The sequence below is a fragment of the Panthera leo genome, chromosome B2 (assembly GCF_018350215.1).
Source record: "Panthera leo isolate Ple1 chromosome B2, P.leo_Ple1_pat1.1, whole genome shotgun sequence".
In the NCBI taxonomy this organism is placed as follows: domain Eukaryota; kingdom Metazoa; phylum Chordata; class Mammalia; order Carnivora; family Felidae; genus Panthera; species Panthera leo.
In genome coordinates, this window is record NC_056683.1 from 135037392 (window position 1) to 135058293 (window position 20902).

Below are 20902 nucleotides of genomic sequence, written 5' to 3' on the forward strand. Positions count from 1 at the left end.
ACCCAGAGGCGGAAATTCGTGTTGCTATCTGGTGGCTTTTATCCACTGAGCTATCCACTATCTCAGAGGTGTATAGGGGAGAACGATTCTCCTCAAATACCTCGTGTTGTCTTTGAGATACGTAAATGTGTATTTCTTATAACTTCGACTCTGAAAAGTTTTATTTCATTTGTTTATATACAACTTTGAGGCTTTACCTAAGACTGGCTCTGTATTAAATGACTTTGCTGGCTGGAAGAATAACTTCTTGCTTATACTTTAGTGTCTCTGTTGGTTTCCCCTTTTTGAGAAATTCACAGGCAGTATAATACGGAACCACGTCATTTTAGTTATTCATTGGTCTTGAGCGGAACACATTCTCTTGATTTCCATGACTGTCCTGCCAAGGAACTCAGCCTAGATGTTTGAAGTCTAGAATAGCAATGAGCAGAACTCGGAAATCCTGATCATGCTTCAGCCCCCATCGTGCGTAGGGCTCTGTCTTGCCTTGTAAAGCTCCCCGTGGGGGCTTGTGACCGGGAGCGGTCCCCCGTGGACCCATCGGTCGCCCCTGCACCATGTAAACATGGTCACAGGAAGCCTGGGCTCTACTTGCCATGGAAAGTCCTGCCTCAACCCTAAATCAGCCTGAGCAAGTTAGAGCCAAGGAGTGCTGCTTTGGATTCTAGCAGTGACATTCCAAAGGAGAGCAATTAAAATAATGGAAGTTTGAAGAGCAAACAGAAGAGCCAAGGAATTAAAGCTCTTTCAGCTAGAAACAATTAGACAGAGACTTCTCACGATGTAAAGTGTGTGAGAGCATATCTACGTGAGGCTGCGATAGCTTTTTTTTTTTTTTTTCTTGAGGATGGCACAAGAAGAAATATTTTATGTTGATGGTTTTGAGGCTGACAGTACTAGGGGCTAGAAGCATCATTAGGACTCCGGGGTTCCTGGGGGGCTCAGCGAGTTAAGAGTCAGACCATTGATTTCAGCCCGGGTCATGGTCTCACAGGTCATGAGTTCGAGCCCCACGTCGGGCTCTGCACTGACAGCTCAGAGTCTGGAGCCTGCTTCTGATTCTGTGACTCCTCCTCTCTCTGCCCCTCTCCCACTCACGCTCTGTCTGTCTCTCAAAAATTAAAAAAAAAAAAAATTTTAAATACTTGTTCTATATTTAAAACAAAAGAATCATTAGCACTCCAAGGCCCTCAACATGTGTGTCCACCAGCACTACCTCCGGGTGTATCAAGGGTCAGATGAACCAAGACCCTCCAGGCAGGTAGAACCGGCTTATTTTAGGATATTCATGGTCAAAAGACCCGCTGACACGGGCCATCAGCAATGTTGGGCAGGTTCTCAGCAGGTGCTATATAATAGCCCAGTGTTTGGGTTTTGGTAAGAAGGAAGAGAGGTTATGGGAAAGAAAACAAAGCAGCACGTTAGCCAAATGCTAAGACAACCTGTCAGCATCTCTCACTCAAGGCGGAGGAAGCAGCTTTCGTGCTTTACAGCTTTGTGCTGGGTGTTTCTGTGTATATGGGACATCAGCTACCCCAATATCTAGTGCACAGCGACTGTCTTACGCCTGTTTTTCTTAACTCGTAACAATATGGTGTATTGATGAATGGAGGGGGAGAAAGACAACCTTGGAGTGTTATGCACCTCTCCCTTCACTATTATTGAATAAAGATTGATAAAGCGGTAAATTTAAATCTTCCAGAGGAATCTCATGATCTAGAAGACTTCCAGATCATCATCGTCCAACTAAACTATAATGCAAACCCCCTATGTAATTCGTAATTTTCTAGTAGCAAGGCTAAAAAAGGCAAAATGAGAACAGTGAGAATCATTTTAAAAAGGTATTTTAGCTAACCCATTTTCCCCAAATATTATCGCACCATGTAAGCCATGTAAAATTATTAATGCGGTATTTAGTCCTTTTTTGTTTCATACTAAATCTTCAACATCTGGTATATAATTTACACTTCCAACACATCTCCATTTGGAGCGGCTGCATTTCAAGCGGTCAATAGCCGCGTGCGGCTCCTGGCTATTGTGTTGAACAGTCAGCTCTGGAGATAAATATCAGTAGTCAGTTTGCTGTATCAGGGAGAATAGGCCAGACAGGGTGGAAATGTTAAATTATTTTGAGGGAGGTGAGAACAAGACGAGGCAGTTTTTATGAGGTCCATTTCCTTAGGTGTGAAAACTATAATTATCTTCTAAGCAGTGAATCAACATAAAAAATGTTATCCATTAGCAAATGTAGTCTCATATTTATACACCATTATATGACCTAGCATTAAGTGTTTCACTTCTGTCATTGGTAATTTTGGAAGGTGTTTAATTTGAGGTAGTAAACTTGGTTAAATACTACAGATACCGAATATCTCCAATATTCTCTTTGAAAAGAGCCTGGTTGGCAGTCTGAAGAATAGGCTGGCCCGGTGGCCTAGAACACATAGCCTGGTATTAGAATATAAGAAGCCTTAACTGGAACAGGACCAGTTCATGCTGCTATGTACCCATGGGGCACCTGGGTGGCTCAGTTGGTTAAGCGTCCGACTTTGGCTCAGGTCATGATCAAGCATCCAACTTCATCTCAGGTCATGATCTTGTGGTTCGTGGGTTTGAGCCCCACATCGGGCTCTGTGCTGACAGCTCAGAGCCTAGAGCCTGCTTCAGGTTCTGTGTCTCCCTGTCTCTATGCCCCTCCCCAACTCACGCTCTGTCCCTGTCTCTGTCTCTCTCAAAAATAAATAATAAACATTAAAAAAAAAGATGTATCCACGAAGGGACCTGTTGCCCCGAGTTTCCCTATCTTTGAAAGAGTAAAAGGCACTGTCATCCCTAGCAGCCCAGCATGGACTCCTCTGAAGCATCTGGCCACTTTTGTTCCCCTTTCATCCCTCAGTCCCGGTATTGGCGCATCAAAGTAAAGAAGTGAGTCTCTATTGTGTTCATTTTCACCAATACTGATCATGGATATTTGCCAAGAGTTCCAGAACTGTTAAATGTAGTTTTCTATACCGGAGGGAAGGTGTGTCCAGTTATGGAGACTAGGTTGATCTGGACTTTTCCAGATGCCCTGGCTTACATGTACAGTATATCCAGCTTATTTTTGGTACGAAATCATTGTTGCCTCATTGGACCCTTGGGACCTTAAAGAATAATCATATACGGTACTTCCCAAGTTAGTGCCCATTTTTAAAGTGAGATCAACCTCATGGTTATGATTATGGTTAATCATATGATTATGATGGCCGCCATCATAAGGGGAAGAAAACCTTGATGTGTCTGCTTCTACTTCCAACTGCCCAGGACGTTATTAACCCCAGTCCCAAATGTGGGCAAGTGCCCTTTGCTGTAAACACACCTAAATGCCTGGCTGATTCTTGGATTTTTGCCACACTCAAGTTGGATCAGGCTTTTTAGGGCAAGTGCATTTTAACTACCATAACCAATCCATGTTTTATAGGCCATAAAGTTGTCATAGAACAAGCAGAAAGAATATTGCAAAAGCTTTAAAAAGCTTATACCATGTGGTAGTGGTTATGCTGATAAATTACTCATTTCCTACACATTTCTTACCATTTCTTCTTGTTGACCCAATTTAGTTCTTTTATTTTATATTTATAATATTCGCATTACACGTTGGCACTGATATTTGCTGTAAATATAAACTATCTAGAAAACTCGGGATATTGAAGGATACAGAGTTGATGGGATTCTTTGTATTCTAGAAATATTGCTACCAGCTGTTTGACAGTCTTTATTATAGAGTCAAACCAAATTCATGTTCCTTTTAAAAAATGATTATTAATCTAGATCCTTCTTATTAATGTATGTGTGTTTTGTTATAACCTTCTAAACAGAGGTTGCACTCATATGTTTTCTAACAAAACCCATACACATGGATCCTGCTGGTAAGGTCACCTGCCAAAATGAAGCAAATGTCTTCATTCAGCATGCTCTTTATTGCAAGGTATATTGTTCTGTAAACTTGGGATCTCATTAGGGGGAAACAGTGTTCGTCCTGCCTTCTTGCAAACAAAGAAGATTGGAACTTTGTGTGTTTCCCCACAATATCTTCTGTGAGTTTCAATTTTGTGCAGGGCCTCAAGATTTAAACGCTACATATATTAAATGACCTTTTGACTTTGCCATTAGATATTCTCTCTTAATGCCGTCTTCTAAACATTAACAGCCCCATTTCTTTAAAAATGCATAATTTTTCTCATAACCGAGTTTCTATATTACTTAATTGTATATTTACACTGCCGTGTTATCTAACTTGGGGGGGGGTGTTGTAGTTAATCAAATATACTCTGTCATAGCATAACTTCATATACACCCCAATTGCGATGTCAACTTTCAAGTAGAGATTGAGAGACATGTCGTGTTGAGAGAGGAAGTTTGAGAGAAAGTATGGGTCTTAATATTTTGGCTTTCCTTGCCCAGTATTATCCACACAACATTTTTTCTTTCATGCTGTCTCCAAGTAAAATGTAAAATGTTCAGCATCTGTTAAATAGTGATGACTGCAGGAAGGTGGCTTAAACTGTTGTGGAATTAGAGTGCAATACTGAAAACGTAGAACAGTGTTGCATAAAATTCCATAAGAATCATGGAGGGTGTGTTTGAAGTAAGAATCCCTCGTGATGCTTGTTAAAGCTATAGAGTCCTTATGCCCTGACCGCGGAGCCTTTAATTTAGTAAATCTGGGCGAATCCGCATGTACGAGTTGTTCCAGGTGATCCCACTTTGCCGCGGTGGATGCAGTGCTTCTCGAGCTTTCCAATTAAATTAAATCGCATTGGCATCTTGTTAAAATGCAGAGGTCGTGCCCCAGACTCTGCATTTCTCACCTGCTCCCAGCTGATGCTTTAGAAACTCAAACTTTGCAACTCGACCGCCCAAGGGCGCCTTTGCATTTCCTTCTATAACGAATTCACCACCTTTCTATTTCTGACCGTATATACATTTGGGCGAGGCTTTAACCTCCTTTAAACCTTGTTTGATACAATGTTAAAATACGTGCTCACCTTGTCCTTTTTCTTTCTTTTGTTCTTTCCTTCCCACCCCCAATGACTGTAGATGTGCACCAGTTAGGTCTTGAAGTGCCATCAGCTGTAGCAGAAATTCCAGATCCCAAGACCATAGCCAGGCATCCCCGCTCCCAGGAACTGAAGGCCATGGAGCTCTCTGACAGTGACCGCCCCGTCAGCTTCGGCTCCACGTCGTCCTCCGCCTCTTCCAGGGACAGCCATGGCTCCTTCGGCAGCAGAATGACCTTAGTTTCGAACAGCCACTTGGGCTTGTTTCACCAAGATAAGGAAGCCGGGGCCATAAAACTGGAGCTGATTCCGGCCAGGCCGTTTTCCAGCGGCGAGTTGCAGAGGGACAGCGCCGCCGGGCAACAACAGAACTCCGACGAGGGCGACGAAGGGCAGCCCCGGGCGCAGCGCAGAATGGAGGCCAACGGGGCGACCCAGCCGGGTGCGGAGTCGGCCACCAGCCCCAAGCTCCTCTATGTGGATAGGGTTGTCCAGGAAATTCTGGAGACCGAAAGGACTTACGTGCAAGACTTGAAAAGCATCGTGGAGGTAAGGCGCAGTTTTTCCTTCGGTTTTGGTCTTTCAAAGTTGGTCACGCAGGAGAAATATGCTTGCAAAATAAAGAGCAAAGCCAGGTATCAGAGATGCGTTGTCTCCCAAGATGCAGAAGTAGGGTGAATGTTCCAACCGATCATAACTTAAGAGGAACCCTAAGGCCATACGCATTGTGTTAAAATCCTCTTGATAATTTGCATTAACGCGCTAATGATGTGTTAGAAGCAAGACTGCTGGGACCAGTGCACCCCCCCCTCCAATACATTATGGTAGTAACTCCTACACCAAAGAGCTCCAAGTGCTTGCAGGTGCCAGAGCACTTTAAGTGCCCAGACCTGCAGATGTCAGGGGTAGCCTGACTGAGTCCTTCAGGCTATCTGCACCTTAATCACAATTATCTACTGGTGTCTGGGAGCTTCCCAGACCGGGACTGATCCCTGTGTCCCGCCTCCAGAGACTGTGATTTCACAGGCCTGGGGTATGGCCCAGGCAGAGGGATTGTGGAAGATCCCCAAGAGATTCAGGCGAGCTTGGGAGCCTCTGTTCGATGCTATTCTCTATTGGCTGGTGTTGGGGGAAGGGGGTGGAGGGAAGGGAAAAACCGTGGGCTTTATCTTGTCTCAGGCATTTACTTTCTGGTCACTTTCATTACAAACAAGTTTGCTTAAATTCTTTGGCTCCATGTGAATTGAGCTCAGCTTTATGGGCCAAACCATGTACTCTGGAGATTGAGTTATTAATTGACTTTGACTTATGGATCGTTTTTTTTTTTTCTTTTCTTGTTAATTTTTTTTAAATGTTTATTTTTGAGAGAGAGAGAATGTGTGTGTGTGTGTGTGAGCAGAGGAGGGGCAAAGAGAAGGAGACAGAGAATCAGAAGCAGGCTCTGCACTGTCAGTGCAGAACCCAATGTGGGGCTCAAACTCATGAACTGTGAGATCATGACCTGAGCCGAAGTCAGACGCGTAGCCACCTGAGCCATCCAGGTGCCCCGATTTATAGACAGGTGTTTAAGGATAAAGTAAAAATTACTAGAGCAGCACAGATGTTAACTCACTGTCAATTGATGATTAAAAATATTAATATTTCAAAGGCAAATTTATGTCATAAAGCTATAGCCACTTTCCTTCCTGGTAATATACCAAGTTGTTTCCTTTGCTAATACCCACTTCCTGTTTTAGACTTTTTAATCTAAAATGTTTCGGAGTATAGGAGAATATTTGCTGAGGAGCACATTCTGCCCCAAATATATGCATTCTTTAGAGCTTTAGAAGAAAATTCTGAGGCATAATTGTGTGTTGAGTTCCATAAATGACAGAACCAGACCCTGTCTACTAAAAATAGTTATGATATAACTTCCCGGTAAAAATAGAAAAATCAATTGATGCTCAACCAAAACAATATGTGATACCAAATGTAGAATACACCAGGCCAATTTCCTTTTTAATTTCAGCAATGATGTCATTTGTACTTGAGAAGAAATACCTGTGAAATTGCCAAAAATTTTGCAACCTCTCGGGAAAGTCATGGCTGTTGAAGCTTTCTTTGGTCTGTCCTTTTTCTTTTCTTTCTTGGAAATCTTTTCACCTGATCAAAATTCACACACCAAGAAAGAAACCAGTAGTTACTGCACTGGTGTTCCAGGAACAGTTATTTTTTCTGAGACTGGATGATAAACTTTAGTGAGAGGAGATAGGTAAGATCTGAACACGAAAGGACTGATGAAGACAGAATATTTTTTTTTAATTTTTAATATTTGTTTATTTTTGAGAGAGAGACAGACAGAACATGAGCAGGGGAGGGGCAGAGAGAGAGAGACACAGATCCAAAGCAGGCTCCAGGCTCTGACCTGTCAGCACAGAGCCCCACATGGGGCTCAAACTCATGAACCGTAAGATCATGACCTGAGCCGAAGTTGGATGCTTAACTGCCTGAGCCACCTGGGCGCCCCTAGAATATTTTTTTCTAAGAAAGTTTCAGTAAAAGTTCTATTCCAAGCTGCCCAGATGTTCTTGCCTTTTTTTTTTTTTTAAATCAGTGAATTAACCATGTTTTATACTGGGCTTTGGTGGAGGTTTTCTATAAAGATCCAGATAGTAAATATTAGGCTTTCTGGGCCCTAAGGTCTCACAACTGCTCAGCTCTGCCATTGTAGCTCGAAAGCTGCCACGGGCACTATGTCAACGAATGGGCTTGGATTTTCCAGAAAAACTTTAGGGTCAGGCTTGATCCAGGGGCCGTCGTTTGCCAGCCCCTATTTGAGGCTCTGAGCTTGTGCCTGTGTTTCATTAACTCTAAAATAAGACTAATATCTACCCGCCACCCAGCATTAGTAGAAGAATGAGAAAATACATGAAGAGTTTGTACAACAGGATGTGGCACGTGGTAAGCAGTCAATAAAAAGGAGACCGTCATCCTCACCGGCCTCCTCCAAATTTGCTGGGCGAGAGGGGTCGTCATTTAACCGTACTGTGTCTTACCTAAAGTCCGTGTGCTGCAGCAGAAATTTAATGAGGAAAAAAAAAACCTTTAAGCGGTGATTCCGGCATTATTGTTTTGAATGCAGTTGGATTCTTTCCAGTGAGTCCCCCTAAAATCTGAGGTAACACATAATTAGGGAAGGGGAAGGGTGAAGAAGGATGCTGGGAGGAAGGGCACTTGGGGAAGAAAAGTCCCGGACAAAGTGGGAGGCACCCAAACAGGAAGAAGTTAAATGACGCTTTGTTCTGGAATTCACCAGAACGCTTTCACTTCTGTGCCCTTTCCACCTAGAGAAGGCCAGACCCCCTTTAGATGAGGGACTCTCTGTCACAGACTGCTCTTCACATACTTTTGTTAGGTGACTCCCTCTGTTTCTCAAGATCACAATTTTCACAGAGCGGTTTAACTGAATGGTTAAACTCATTGTATCTAGTTCTTTCCTCAATGAAGAATAACCAATTTTTTTCCCCACGTACAGCACCTCTGCCCAACAAAGACTGTGAAAATCGGTATTCTTTTAAGATACAGAGTCCGTCTGTTTTCCTTGATCCATTTCTATCTTCTCGTTATAATTCTGTAGCCGGCTTCTCTAATAATCCTCAATTTTTCACGTGCAGAATTTTAAAATGGGAAAAGGGCCGCTCGTTAACCACCTGCCAATACAAGTTCTCACCACACACCTAAGGGGCAGAGCTTGTGACTTGGCTCCTTCTAAGCAAGAATTCTTTCTGGGGGGAGGAAAAGTCCAAACGTTTAGAGAGATACGGGTCAGTCACTTTTCAACCAGGCAGAAGCACCTTTCTTAAATTTTTTTTTTTTTTTAACATTTTATTTATTTTTGAGACAGGGAGAGACAGAGCATGAACAGGGGAGGGTCAGAGAGAGGGAGACACAGAATCCGAAACAGGCTCCAGGCTCTGAGCTGTCAGCACAGAGCCCGACGCGGGGCTCGAACTCACGGACCGTGAGATCGTGACCTGAGCCGAAGTCGGACGCTTAACCGACTGAGCCACCCAGGCGCCCCAGAAGCACCTTTCTGACTTTCTACACTCTGCGTTACTGATTCCCGTCTAACTAATGTGTTTCGACAGCCATCCTCAATGGCTTAATCATTTTTCCCTGTAAAATAGCACATTTTATCTGTATACCACATTCGTACATCATCCCCACAGCTCAGGTTTAGATTTGTTTTAGGATTTTTATAAATGGAAACATTTTTGTGAAAGATCACTGATATACACATAGATTTCAGAGACATTAACACAGGGACGCCTGGCTGGCTCAGTCAGTGGGGCATGTAACTCTTGATCTTGGGGTTGTGAGTTCGCGCCCCACGTTGGGTGTAGAGGTTGCTTAAAAATATAATTTTGGGGCGCCTGGGTGCTTCAGTCAGTTAAGTGCCTGACCTCAGCCTAGGTCATGATCTTACGGTTTGTGAGTTCGAGCCCCACATCGGGCTCTGTGCTGACAGGCTCCGAGCCTGGAGCCAGTTTCAAATTCTGTGTCTCCCTCTCTCTCTCTGCCCCTCCCCCACTCACACTCTGTTTTTCTCTCTCTCTCAAGAATAAATATTTAAAATAAAATTTAAAAAAAAATCTTAGAGACATTAACACAATGTACTTTGACCTGTTTAGCCTGGTCCCCAATATCCTCAGAGTGGCTTATTTCGGAGAAGATATCCTTCCAAACTTATTTAGGTAAAAGAATTCCCAGATGTTGGTTACACATTGCAAAGGTTATATGCCTTTCTTTCCCATATGTAGAGCGATTGTATTCATCCCAAATATATAGGTCTTTTTCCTTTCCCATGCCAGTTAGAAATCCATTTCTGAATCCCTAGTTGCTTCCTGAAATTTTTAAAAATGTTATTGTACTTACTCCTGTTGCCCTCTCTTTCTAGCATTCCTGCCCAGATCCTTCGTTCCAAGCCCCCTGCCCCTCCCTCCCCACCGCAGCTTCTTTGCCTGACATCCTAGTCATCTAAGTTTGTACACTTGACATTTGAGAGAGAAAAAGAGGGAAAGAAAGGGACATGAGATCCAGACTCAAAAAGAACAATGGAGCTGTACTTTCCATTTCTATATATGGCTTCTAATAGCATTCACAGGTAAAATGAGGTAATAAGAAAGCAAGTTTTAAAAGTTAAAATAGCCACTGATACAATTTGTGGAGAGATAGAAATCTGTAGTTGGAAAGTAGACAGTAAGGGCCTCTTTTCATGTTTAATGGAGCCTTACAATGACTGAGAAGGAACTCTCATAGGTAGAGGGGGTTTCTTTAATCTTCCTAAATGATCTATAACAGAGCCTTTGAAAGCCTCATAAGATTTGTCCCCAGATACAGTTTACGGCCTGTTTTAACCTTTTAGGAAAGTTTTTAAATAGTTCATAATGCTGTCCAGTTAGAAGTGAATTCCCTACTACAGAATGTCACCTTTGAACTATAAGAGATGCTACATCATATCATCTTTGGGGCCATTGAGGACATACGTATTTAGTGGAAAAAAATGAGTAAAATATTGAGTGTGACATCAGTTTATTTTTTTCTATCATATCCTAGAGAGCTACATTTTTTTTCAAGCACCTTTGTCCACTGTGTTAAAAAGCCAGTAAGTGAGTATCACACCCTTAATGTTTAAGACTTAAAGAGCCGAAGCCTTAAGCATAGCTTTGTGGAGAGCATTCAGCATTGTTCAAAAGCTGTGGCTGAACAAGGATTAGAATGTTGATCCCCGACCTCCCGGCTCTTGTGTGTCTCAGTCTACAGAGACTCTTCCTTTAGTGCGTGATAGTGTAGACAGCGTCAGGGTAGGTGGAGGAGAGAAGGAGGTTTTCACATGCTTGGTGGTGTGAAACACACTGAAAGATGCTCTGCGCATTACCATAGCTTAGAAAAGAGGTTGCTCTCAGTAGTGGAGGCACCACTTTATTTGGAAGGGATAACCTTCTTGCACTTAGGAAGCAAGCCTTCTCTCAAATCTGTGCAGAGGGAGAGGGAGAGGGAGAGCGAGAGCGAGAAGGAAGCAAGAAAGGAAGGAAAGGAGGAAGGAAGGAAAGAAGGAATGAAAGAAGGAAGGAATGAAAAGGAAGGAAGGAAAGAAGGAAGGAAGGAAAGAAGGAAGGAAGGAAAGAAAGAAGGAAGGAAAGAAGGAAGGAAGGAAAGAAGGAAGGAAAGGAGGGAGGGAGGAAGGAAGGAAGGAAGGAAGGAGAGAGGAAGGAGAGAGGAAGGAAACCTGTTGACCAGGCCTGGGGAGTCTATAGTGCCTGTCCACCATTTACTCTGTCTAGAGACTTAGCTTAGAGACTTAGACCCAGGTAGAATGGAATCGGAGTTAGCTTTTGTCCAGGGCCACCCCGTCCTCCAGGACAACACTGTCAATTTAGCTGTGGTTTCTGATGAAGTCTGGCTTCCTATGGATCCTGTTGGAGAAACAAGACTGTTTGGTGTGGGAAGGGGCAGTTTGTGGTCTTCCACTCTCTTCCCTTAGCCATGAGAACAGGATTCTGTGTAGACATGCCCTGGGCCAGCCGTAACTGCTTAGGACACTGGAGAAGACGAGAAAGGTTTCGAACCAAGGGAGAAGGCTATTGAGAAGAGGTGAATTGTCATGGCTTTTAGTACATTTTTATTTGCAGATGTCCTCACTGAATACTTTTCCTCCACCCTAAATAACATTTATTATGCCGACACTTTTTATGAGGTCATGTAAAGTTTTTTTCGATACTGGGGGAAATATGTGTTCAAGGCTGGGGTGTAGGACTTGGCTGGAATTGTTTTTAACGAAAGCTTGTTATGTGGGTGGATTTCATAAAGAACTTACACTATGGGATTTGGCACAATTTAATGTACTTTTTCTTTTACGTGGCATTGGGTACTTTTATTTGAATGTCTCTATTTGTTTTCCCCTCCAAGAGCTTTTATCATAATGACTGAATGAGACCTTTCTTAAAACCATTTAAGATCTCTGATAATTTAGAAGCAACCCTGTTAAATAGTTTTCTGCTTGTGTAGAAGCTATTCCTCAAATAGCATATCTGATCACTGTACGTAATGAGCAGATCTCACTTAGACTACTCATTTCCATATCTCTTTATGATTGTCGTTGTGTTGCTCTCGTTGTTCTCATGCCCCTTCCCTCCCTGCCCTATCTCCTTCTCCTCTCTCGCCCCCTCGACAATGACAACAACTTAGAAGGTGGGCACACAGTGATTTTATTTCCACTTTTTGTTTGGTTGTCCTTTTGTCGAAGCATAATTGACCCACAATATTCTGTTAGTTTCGTGTGGACAACATAGTGATTTGGCATTTGCATGCATTGGGACCTGATCACCACGGTAAGGGCATTTACCTTCTGGCATCATGCAAAGTTAATACAATATTGTTGACTGGATTCCCTGTGGCGTCTATTACATCCTCATCACTCATTTCATAACTGGAAGTTTGTACCTCTTAATCGCCTTCACCCATTTCGCACCCCACCCCGAACCCCATCCCCTCTGGCAACCACCACTCTGTTCTCCGTATCTGTGAGTCTTGGTCCGATTTGGTTTGGTTTGGTTTGGTTTTGTTTTTTAGATTCCACTTGTAAAAGTGACATCATACGGTATTTGTCTTTCTCCGACCGACGTATTTCACGTAGTCTAATACCCTCAAGGCCCGCCAATGGCAAGACCTCACTCTTCTTTTGTGGCTGAGTAGTGTTTCATTGTGTATGGATACCACTTCTTCACCCATTCGTTTATCAGTGGTCGTTCAGTTGTTTCCATATCTTGGCTATTGTAAATAATGCTGCAATAAACGTGGTGCAGGTATCTTACCAAATTAGTGTCTTCATTTTCTTTGGATAGATACCTAGGAGCGGAATTGCTAGATCATATGGTAGTTCTATTTGTAATTGGGGGGGGGAAACTCCGTACTGGTTTCCACAGTGGCTGCACCAATTTGCGTTCTCATTGTGTGTGAGAGTTCCCTTTTATCCACACCCTTGCCAATGCTTGTTATTTCTTGTCTTTTTGATAATAGCCATTCTGACAAGTATGGGGTGATACCTCATTGAGGTTTTGATCTGCATTTCCCTGATGATTAGTGACGTTGAGCATCTTTTCATGTGCCTGTTGGCCACCTGGATGTCTTCTTTGAAATGTGTCTGTTCAGATCCTCTGCCCACTTCTTTATCAGATTGTTTGGCTCTGTGTTATTGAGTTGTGTGAGTTCCTTATGTATTTCGATATTAACCCCTTATTAGATATATCATTTGCAAATATTTGTCCCACGCAGTACATTGCCTTTTCATTATGTTAATGGTTGCTTTTGCTTTCCAGAAGCTTTTTAGTCTGATGTGGTTCCATTTGGTTTTGGTTTTGTGTTTGTTTTTTGTTTTTATTTTATTGTATTTTTTTGCTTTTGTTGCCCTTATCTCAAGGGACAGATTAAAAAAAAAAAATTTACCGAGACTGATGTCAAGGAGCTTATCATTTGTTTTCTTCTAAGTCTTACATTCAGGTCTTTAATCCATTTCGAGCTAATTGTTGTATATGGTGTAAGAATGTGGTCTTGTTTCATTCTTTTGCATGTGGTTATCTATTCTTCCCCACAGTGTCTGTTGCAGAGATTGTCTTTTCCCCTATTATATATTCTTGCTTCCTTTTGTGTAAGTTAATTAACCATAGATACGCAGGTTTTATTTCTGGGCTCTGTATTCTGTTCCATGGGTCTACGTGACTGTTTTGATTACCATACTATACTGTTTTGATTACAGTCATTTTGTAGTATGGTTTGAAATCAGGCCTTGTGACACCTCTGGCTTTTTATTTTTCTTTCTCAAGATTGATTTGGCTATTTGGGCTCCTTTGTGGTCCCATACCCATTTTAGAATCATTTGTTCTCTGAAAAATGCCACTGACATTTGATAGGGATTGCCGCGAATCTCTAGATGGCTTTAGGTAATACGGACATTTTAGCAATACTAATTCTTCCAATCCATGGGCATGGAATCCCTTTCCATTTATTTGTGTCCTCCTCAATTTCAATATGGTGATTTTGAGCATTCATCTGTTCAACTCATTGTAATTTAATGTGGGAGGGAAGACCGAGACCTGGGTTGTCGCTTTTTCCGAGTCCTAATGAGTTTGCCCATTTTGAAGGTGCTGTTCATTAGTGATCAGTCAGAAGGTAGTAACAGTGAAACCATTCAAGGTGGACAGCATTTTGTAAAAGCAAAGTGAGTAAAAGTTTGCGGAGTTGCTATACAAAAGCAGCTGTTGGCCGTTCCCCAGAGCTCGTGTGTACTTCTGCCAGTTCTCCTCTTTATGGTTAGATCTTGAGTCAAAACTTAGGAACGTTATTTAAAATATCTATATTGATCAGATTCACCTGGGAGCATGGTAGACCATGACATCACCAACGTGACACCTTAAGCTTTGTGACCTCACTGGTTCCCAACAGCTGTAAACATACTATGTATCTAACACTTGTAAATTTTTTTTTTTTTTTTTTGAGAGAGAGAGAGAGGGCACAAGTGAGCAAGGGGCAGAGAGAGAGAGAGAGAAGTGGGGCTCGTGTTTTACCCAAAGTAGGGCTCGTTCATGTTCACCCAATATGAGACTTGAACTCAAGGACCATGAGATCATGACCTGAGCTGAAGTCAGATACTCAATGACTGAGATACCCAGGCACCCTAACACTTGTAAATTTTCTAAATATGTGCCTGGATAACAACAACAAAAACGCTAAAAAATAAACACTAACAGCGAGTAATATTTGAGTACTTACCACGTATCAGGCACTGGCTTAAGCCCCATCCTTGCTCACAGCCCCATCACGTGGGTATTAGTATAATACCCCTGTTTTAGCGCAAGAATATTAAATGGACGAAGGGTAAAGTTCGTTATCCGAGGCCACATAGACAGATAGCGGTAGAGCTGAAACTGAAACCCAGTTTCACTCCAGAGTCCACTCCTTTTACTGCCATAACGTGACACATGACATGCGTATTCCTAAAAATCACTCACTGTGCAAAATCACAGGGGGGGAAATAGGACTTATAGGAAAAATGAGTTTTGAGCACAACACTCAAAAACGTCACCAGTGATACATTAAAAAAAAAATTGGAATCGAGAAAAATGAAGACACAGACTTAGACTTGTTAAATGGTTAAGAAATACATGCCTGCTTAGTAAACCTGACCTTGAAGTTGCTCATGGATGCCCCCTGGTTGCTACACCTGCCACCCTCCTCTATACAAGAGGAAGAGAGAAAGGGAGCAGGAGAGAAAGAGTCAGAAAAAAGAACAATAAAAGAGGAAAAAGAACCAAGAACAGAGAGGGAAAATACAAGATAGGCTAAGAGGAAAGAGAAAAAATAGGAAACCATCTACAGGATTGCAGTTTAGGGGTTATTTTGAAAGATATTTTTAATATTTATTTATTATTATTATTATTTTTTACATTTATTTATTTTTGAGAGAGAGAGAAAGACAGAGCACAAGTGGGGGAGATGGGTAGAGAGAGAAGGAGACACAGAATCTGAAACAGGCTCCAGGCTCTGAGCTGTCAGCCCAGAGCCCGACGCGGGGCTCGAACTCACAACCCTCGAGACCATGACCTGAGCCAAAGTCGGACGCTTAACCGACTGAGGCGCCCAGGTGCCCCAAGGGATTCTTTTGAAGTCACCTGACATGGATGCGTGTGGCACCTACTATGCGTGCAGGTGGACTGAGTTCTCTGGTAGGCATTCGAGGTGAGCGCACGTGTTTTTGTCTTCCTGTGCTGCTCTCTGGGACTGGGGACAATTTTCTGCATCCACCTAGTGTTTCTTACGGATGAAATCCTGCATAAGCCAAGGCAAAGTTAGGATATTTGAATTAAGTTCAAATTGTTCCCTAGTATATTAATCATGTGGGAACAAATTCATGTTTAAAATAAATGTTATAGCAGAACTGACTGTACTTATTCTTTGAATTATTACGACCTGTTACAAGTAAGCCTCCCCACCCCTTAGCTCAGAGCAAGAACAGTATTCCTGTTGTCAAAAAACACGGTCTTCCATTTATCTTAAATGAGACTAATAAAAACCAAGACAAATATCCTTAAGGCTCTTTTCGTTTCCACCTTTCAAGAAAAAATGGTTTGAAAGAATTTCGGTTTCTCTTAGCAGTTTGAGAGTTCATTCATGTTTCTGGAAACTAAAATAGATTTTTTTTTTTACCCTAATCTCAACCCAACAAACGTGATTACTTATAACCACAAATAGTGGGAGGAACTTTTTCTTTTACTGAAAGGATTTGCACAATTTGGTCAAATGTTCTTGCATAGACTATAGCAGTTGCTGTTGATGAAACTCTTAGTTCACCAAGGAGATTTGAGGGGTAAATATTAGTGTATTTCTGATGTTAACATTAGATGATTTTTCCACCTACACTTGCAGATACAGTTAGACAACATAATAAAGGAAAGTACAGCCTTACCATGTAATTGGCAGGGAGGGGAAGAAAATAGAAACTATCCTTTTCACAGACATAACCGAGTGCTTTCATTTCTTCTGCATGACCAAGCACTTCCAGAAATACCTGCAACTGAAAAGTCCCTTCCCATCCTATTAGGCTTTTCATTTGAGGCAACATTTTGATTGTTAATGAAAAGGCATTTCAAAAACTTGAGTTAACTCCAGTGATTGAGTAGCTATTATTACTGGTCTGCTGAAGAAGTGCTCATATATTTCAAAGACTGCCTGTGGGCAAAATTCTATTGAAGATTTGCTAAAACAGTTCCTGTTCAGTTGGGCTGGAATCAGGCTGCCTTTTGGATGTGTGCCATCTTGAATATTCAGTTATAGTGAGTGGGTAGAAAATTATAGAATTCAGGAAATGATGTTCTCCACAAACCAAGCTTCACTTGAGAGAAGTTGACCACAGCCAGAAATGTCGTCCCAAGATGCTTGCACCTTGTGAAACTAATCACATAGAAGAATTTACCTGGATCATGAGATAAGCCTAAAGCCTAGTGCAACCCTCTTTTAAATACCTAGAAAAGGAAGAGGTAGCTTGGGCCGATGCACAACTTGTCAGCCTGCATAACTTAGTTAACCGTTTTCCAGTCATTCGTGTTTTGGCTTTCTCCTTTGTCCACCAAGACTACTGTGCCACTTATGGGGTATAAGCATTGTTCTGCACAGTAGCACTCATGGAATTTTTTTTAAGTTAATTTATTTATTCTGAGCAGGAGAAGGGCGGGGAGAGAGAGAGCGAGAGTGAGCCCAAGCAGAGGAGGGGCAGAGGGAGAGGGAGAGAGAATCTCAAGCAGGCTCTGGACTGTCTGCACGTCAGAGCCTGATGTGGGGCTCGATCTCCCGAACCACAAGATGGTGACCTGAGCTGAAATCAAGAGTCGGACGCTTACCCGACTCAGCCACTCAGGTGCCCCTCTCACAGAATTTTTTTAATCTCTTTTTGAATTGTGGTAAAATACACCTAAAATGTATCATTTTCACCATTTTAAGTGTAGAGTTCAATGGCATTGAGCACATTTACATTGTTGTGCAACTATCACCACCATCCATCTCTAGAACTTTCCTGTCAACTGAAACTGTGTACCCCTTCAACAGTAACTCCCCATTCCCCCATCTCTCAGCCTCAGGCAACTGCCATTCTCTTTTCTGTCTCCATGAATTTGACACTCTAGGTACCCATATGAGTGGAACCATACAGTATTCGTCCCTCCGTGACTGTTTATCTCATTTAGCATCGTATCTTCAAGGTTTATCTTTATTATATAGAGTATGTGCCAGAATTTTCTTCCGTTTTTGTTACATAATAGTCTATGTAGACATTTCATGTATCGCCCATCTGCTGATGACCCTTAGACTGTTTTCAAATGTGTGGGATTTTTGAGTAAGTAAAATCACACCCAATTCCAGAGAAAATTACAGAGAAAATAACTCTGTGAGGTCTGACTACAGATTCTGCAAGAGTTGAGGTGAGTTGGTAAGTTTTCTATTCCTAACCCTCCCCGTATCTGACACTTAATAGGCCATCTGTAAAAACCTGCTGAATGAATTATCTAGGTCTACCCCATCATTTTTATAGTTGAGGAAATGGAGAGTCAGAGAACCAAGTGATTTCTCCAGCTGGATGCAAATCCCTCGCTGTCACTACCTTTGATCTCAAGCACTTACTGAACTTCCGTAATCTGCGGTCTCTTCATGTTAAAATGAAAGCATATCGCGTACTTCCTGGGACATTGTGCAGATCACACGAGGGCATGCCTGTAAGACGCCCGGCGCAGTGCTGGGACCACGCAAACCCTCAACAGCTGATAGCTCTTCAAACCCAGGCCCTGAGGCTAAGTTTTGGAAGAGCCAGGACTGCATCCGGGTCCTGTCTCCCAGCCATTCCATTTAGCAACAACTGGAAAAAAACCCAGATGTATTGGGTACCCCCTATATACCAATTAAGGAGAGTTCTCACATTCACACACGCTTGTCGATTCGTTTCTGGAAACCTTTCACTTTTATTGCCCAGTTTCCTCTATCTCGGCCACCGGCCGGGGCAAAATTGACCTGGACATGTGTGAGAAGTTTGCACCTTCTGTGTCTAGCCACCACATAGTTTGGGCTTGACCAGAGGGGTGACACAGAGGGGACGTGGCAGCAGTTAGAGTCACCTCCTTGGCAACTTCTTGGGACAAGCCTAAAGTAACCTGTGAAATTGCCCTCTTCCCCCAGCACAGATACAGGTAGGCTTTGGAGGGTCTCCTCCAAGACCAGAGTGTGTGTCTGGGCTAGTCCACATGTGATAATAGTCTGGTTGGTTCTCTGGAACGCTTTTTTGCCCCGACTCCCATTCTGAAGCAGGAGCACGCTTTGAAGTTTCTGTCCTAATTTGGGAAAAAACATAAAAAATAAAAAAATCAGGCAAAGAAGGTTACTGATTAAATGTGTAAATTTCCTTAATATTCCGACTTATCTAGAATGTTCAGAAACTACTTTTAGTAAGAAGATTCACCAGACAAAAACTCCTACTTTAAAAATAAGAAAAAGTAAAACATGATAAAGATACCTTATGAGGAACGCGCAATTAAGTGGTCATCACCTAGATTTAGACCAAGGATAGTAAGCCTCATAAACAGGTTCAAAGGGGCTATTATTTGAGCAATTAAAAGCTATCACGTAGGAAATCTAGTTAGGAGGAGCAGCTTAAAAATAGGGAATTTTCTAAAGTAGAGGTTGCACTTTGTATCACCTGCGGAGGGGTTACTTTTCTTGTCCCAAGCGACACCCTGGGCCATTGAAATCCATTTTCCTGGAGATGGCCTCAGTTTTCCTAAAGCTCTCCAGGTTCTAAACAGCAATGGATGTTGAGGTCCACAGTCCTAAAGGCATTTTTTTTCCATTGTTACGAAGGGAAAGCTCAACATTTAAAGACAGCACAAATTACCACTCCCCCCCACCCAATCCCCTGTGAAAGACAACACAATGATGAGAAGCTAAAATCTGAGAACTGAATCCAAATCCTGACTCTTCCACTTTCCTGTGTGATCTCGGACAAGTTACTGAACTTTTCTATGTCTGGTTTTTCACCTGTGAAATGGCAATAATAGGGTTGTTGTGAAAATAAGGCTTTCCATGCAAAATGCTTAGCACAATGATAGACACATAGTAAGCATTCAAGTGAGAGTTATTATTATGTGATTACTAATATAATTGGTGTTATTTGGTAAAGCCAATCATTTCGGGTAGGTTTTGAAGTGTCATCGATTGTTGTGTTTGGTAATCTATGTTAAGAGGTTATTTCCGAAAATCTAACTTTAGTGCAACCTAAAAAGGACAGGTCAAAAAAAAAAAGGTTATATCTTGGTGCGATTTTTAGTTTACCTGACATACCTACAGGTAGCTGGGATTCATTCCCAATATAAAGGGCTGCAACGGTGGAAGGAAATTATTCTCAGAATCCTGGCTTGAGCTAGGTCAAACTGAGATCGATGTAACACGGCCAGAATGTCGGCCTGGGCCCTGGGTCTGTAGCTGTGCACCCATGGGTGACCCACCAGCCTGACCTCAGCTTCATCCTCTATAAATGAATCTAATTCAAAAAGCTGAAATCTAAAGATGACTGGAGATCTCATCTCTTCTAGCCTCAGCTCTCAAGAATGTAACCAGGAAATAAGTAAGTCCTTTGAGCAGCCAAAATAGATTATTTCAAACGCCAAACAGTAACTCCTGTGTCTTTACCCTAGGAGAGGCTCCAAACTCTCACTAAGAGCCTATTTACCCTACATGTTTAAAATAAGCTTAATTATTTGGTCTCCTCACCCACAGCAAAGGGAGGGGTGGGGTGGATGCGACAGCACTAAGGCGCCAGAGGAAAGAACTCCTTAGTAGACTGACTAATGTAAGGCCACCTAGAACTCACCTCCGTGACCCTGGTGAATTTCACTTGTGTGTCAGGGCATAACCAGGGTCTTTACTAATGTGCCTGAATAGCAAGAAAAAATTTTCCTTATGTTTGTTAGGGCATCTAAACTATATCATCTGATGCCTGGCCTTCATAAACAAAGTGATTTTCTGATTAATTGACTTTTTCAGTGTTTTCCGCTGCTGTAAAATATCCATAACATGAAATTTACCACGTGAGCCATTTTTAAGTGTGCAATTCAACGGCATTAAGCACATTCATAATGTGCCATCATTACCACTACTCATTTCTAGAACTTTCTGATCACTCCAGATAGAAATTCTGGATCCGTTCAGCAATAACTCCCCATTTTCCCCTGCCCCCAGCCCCTGGCGACCTCCAGTCTACTTTCTGGCTATGAATTTAAACCACGTCCGTC

At 42.2% G+C, this 20902-nt stretch overlaps 1 protein-coding gene across 3 annotated transcripts in view; it reads left to right on the top strand.

Annotated features, from left to right (window-relative positions):
* PLEKHG1 (pleckstrin homology and RhoGEF domain containing G1) overlaps positions 1–20902 on the top strand; it is a 213263-nt gene that overhangs the window by 110265 nt on the left and 82096 nt on the right. For all 3 annotated transcript variants that reach the window (XM_042940075.1, XM_042940074.1, XM_042940073.1), the window contains one exon: positions 5080–5588. In XM_042940075.1, coding sequence (XP_042796009.1) covers positions 5178–5588 — 411 coding nt within the window. In that variant the 5' untranslated portion in view covers positions 5080–5177. The remainder of the gene's footprint in view (positions 1–5079; positions 5589–20902) is intronic.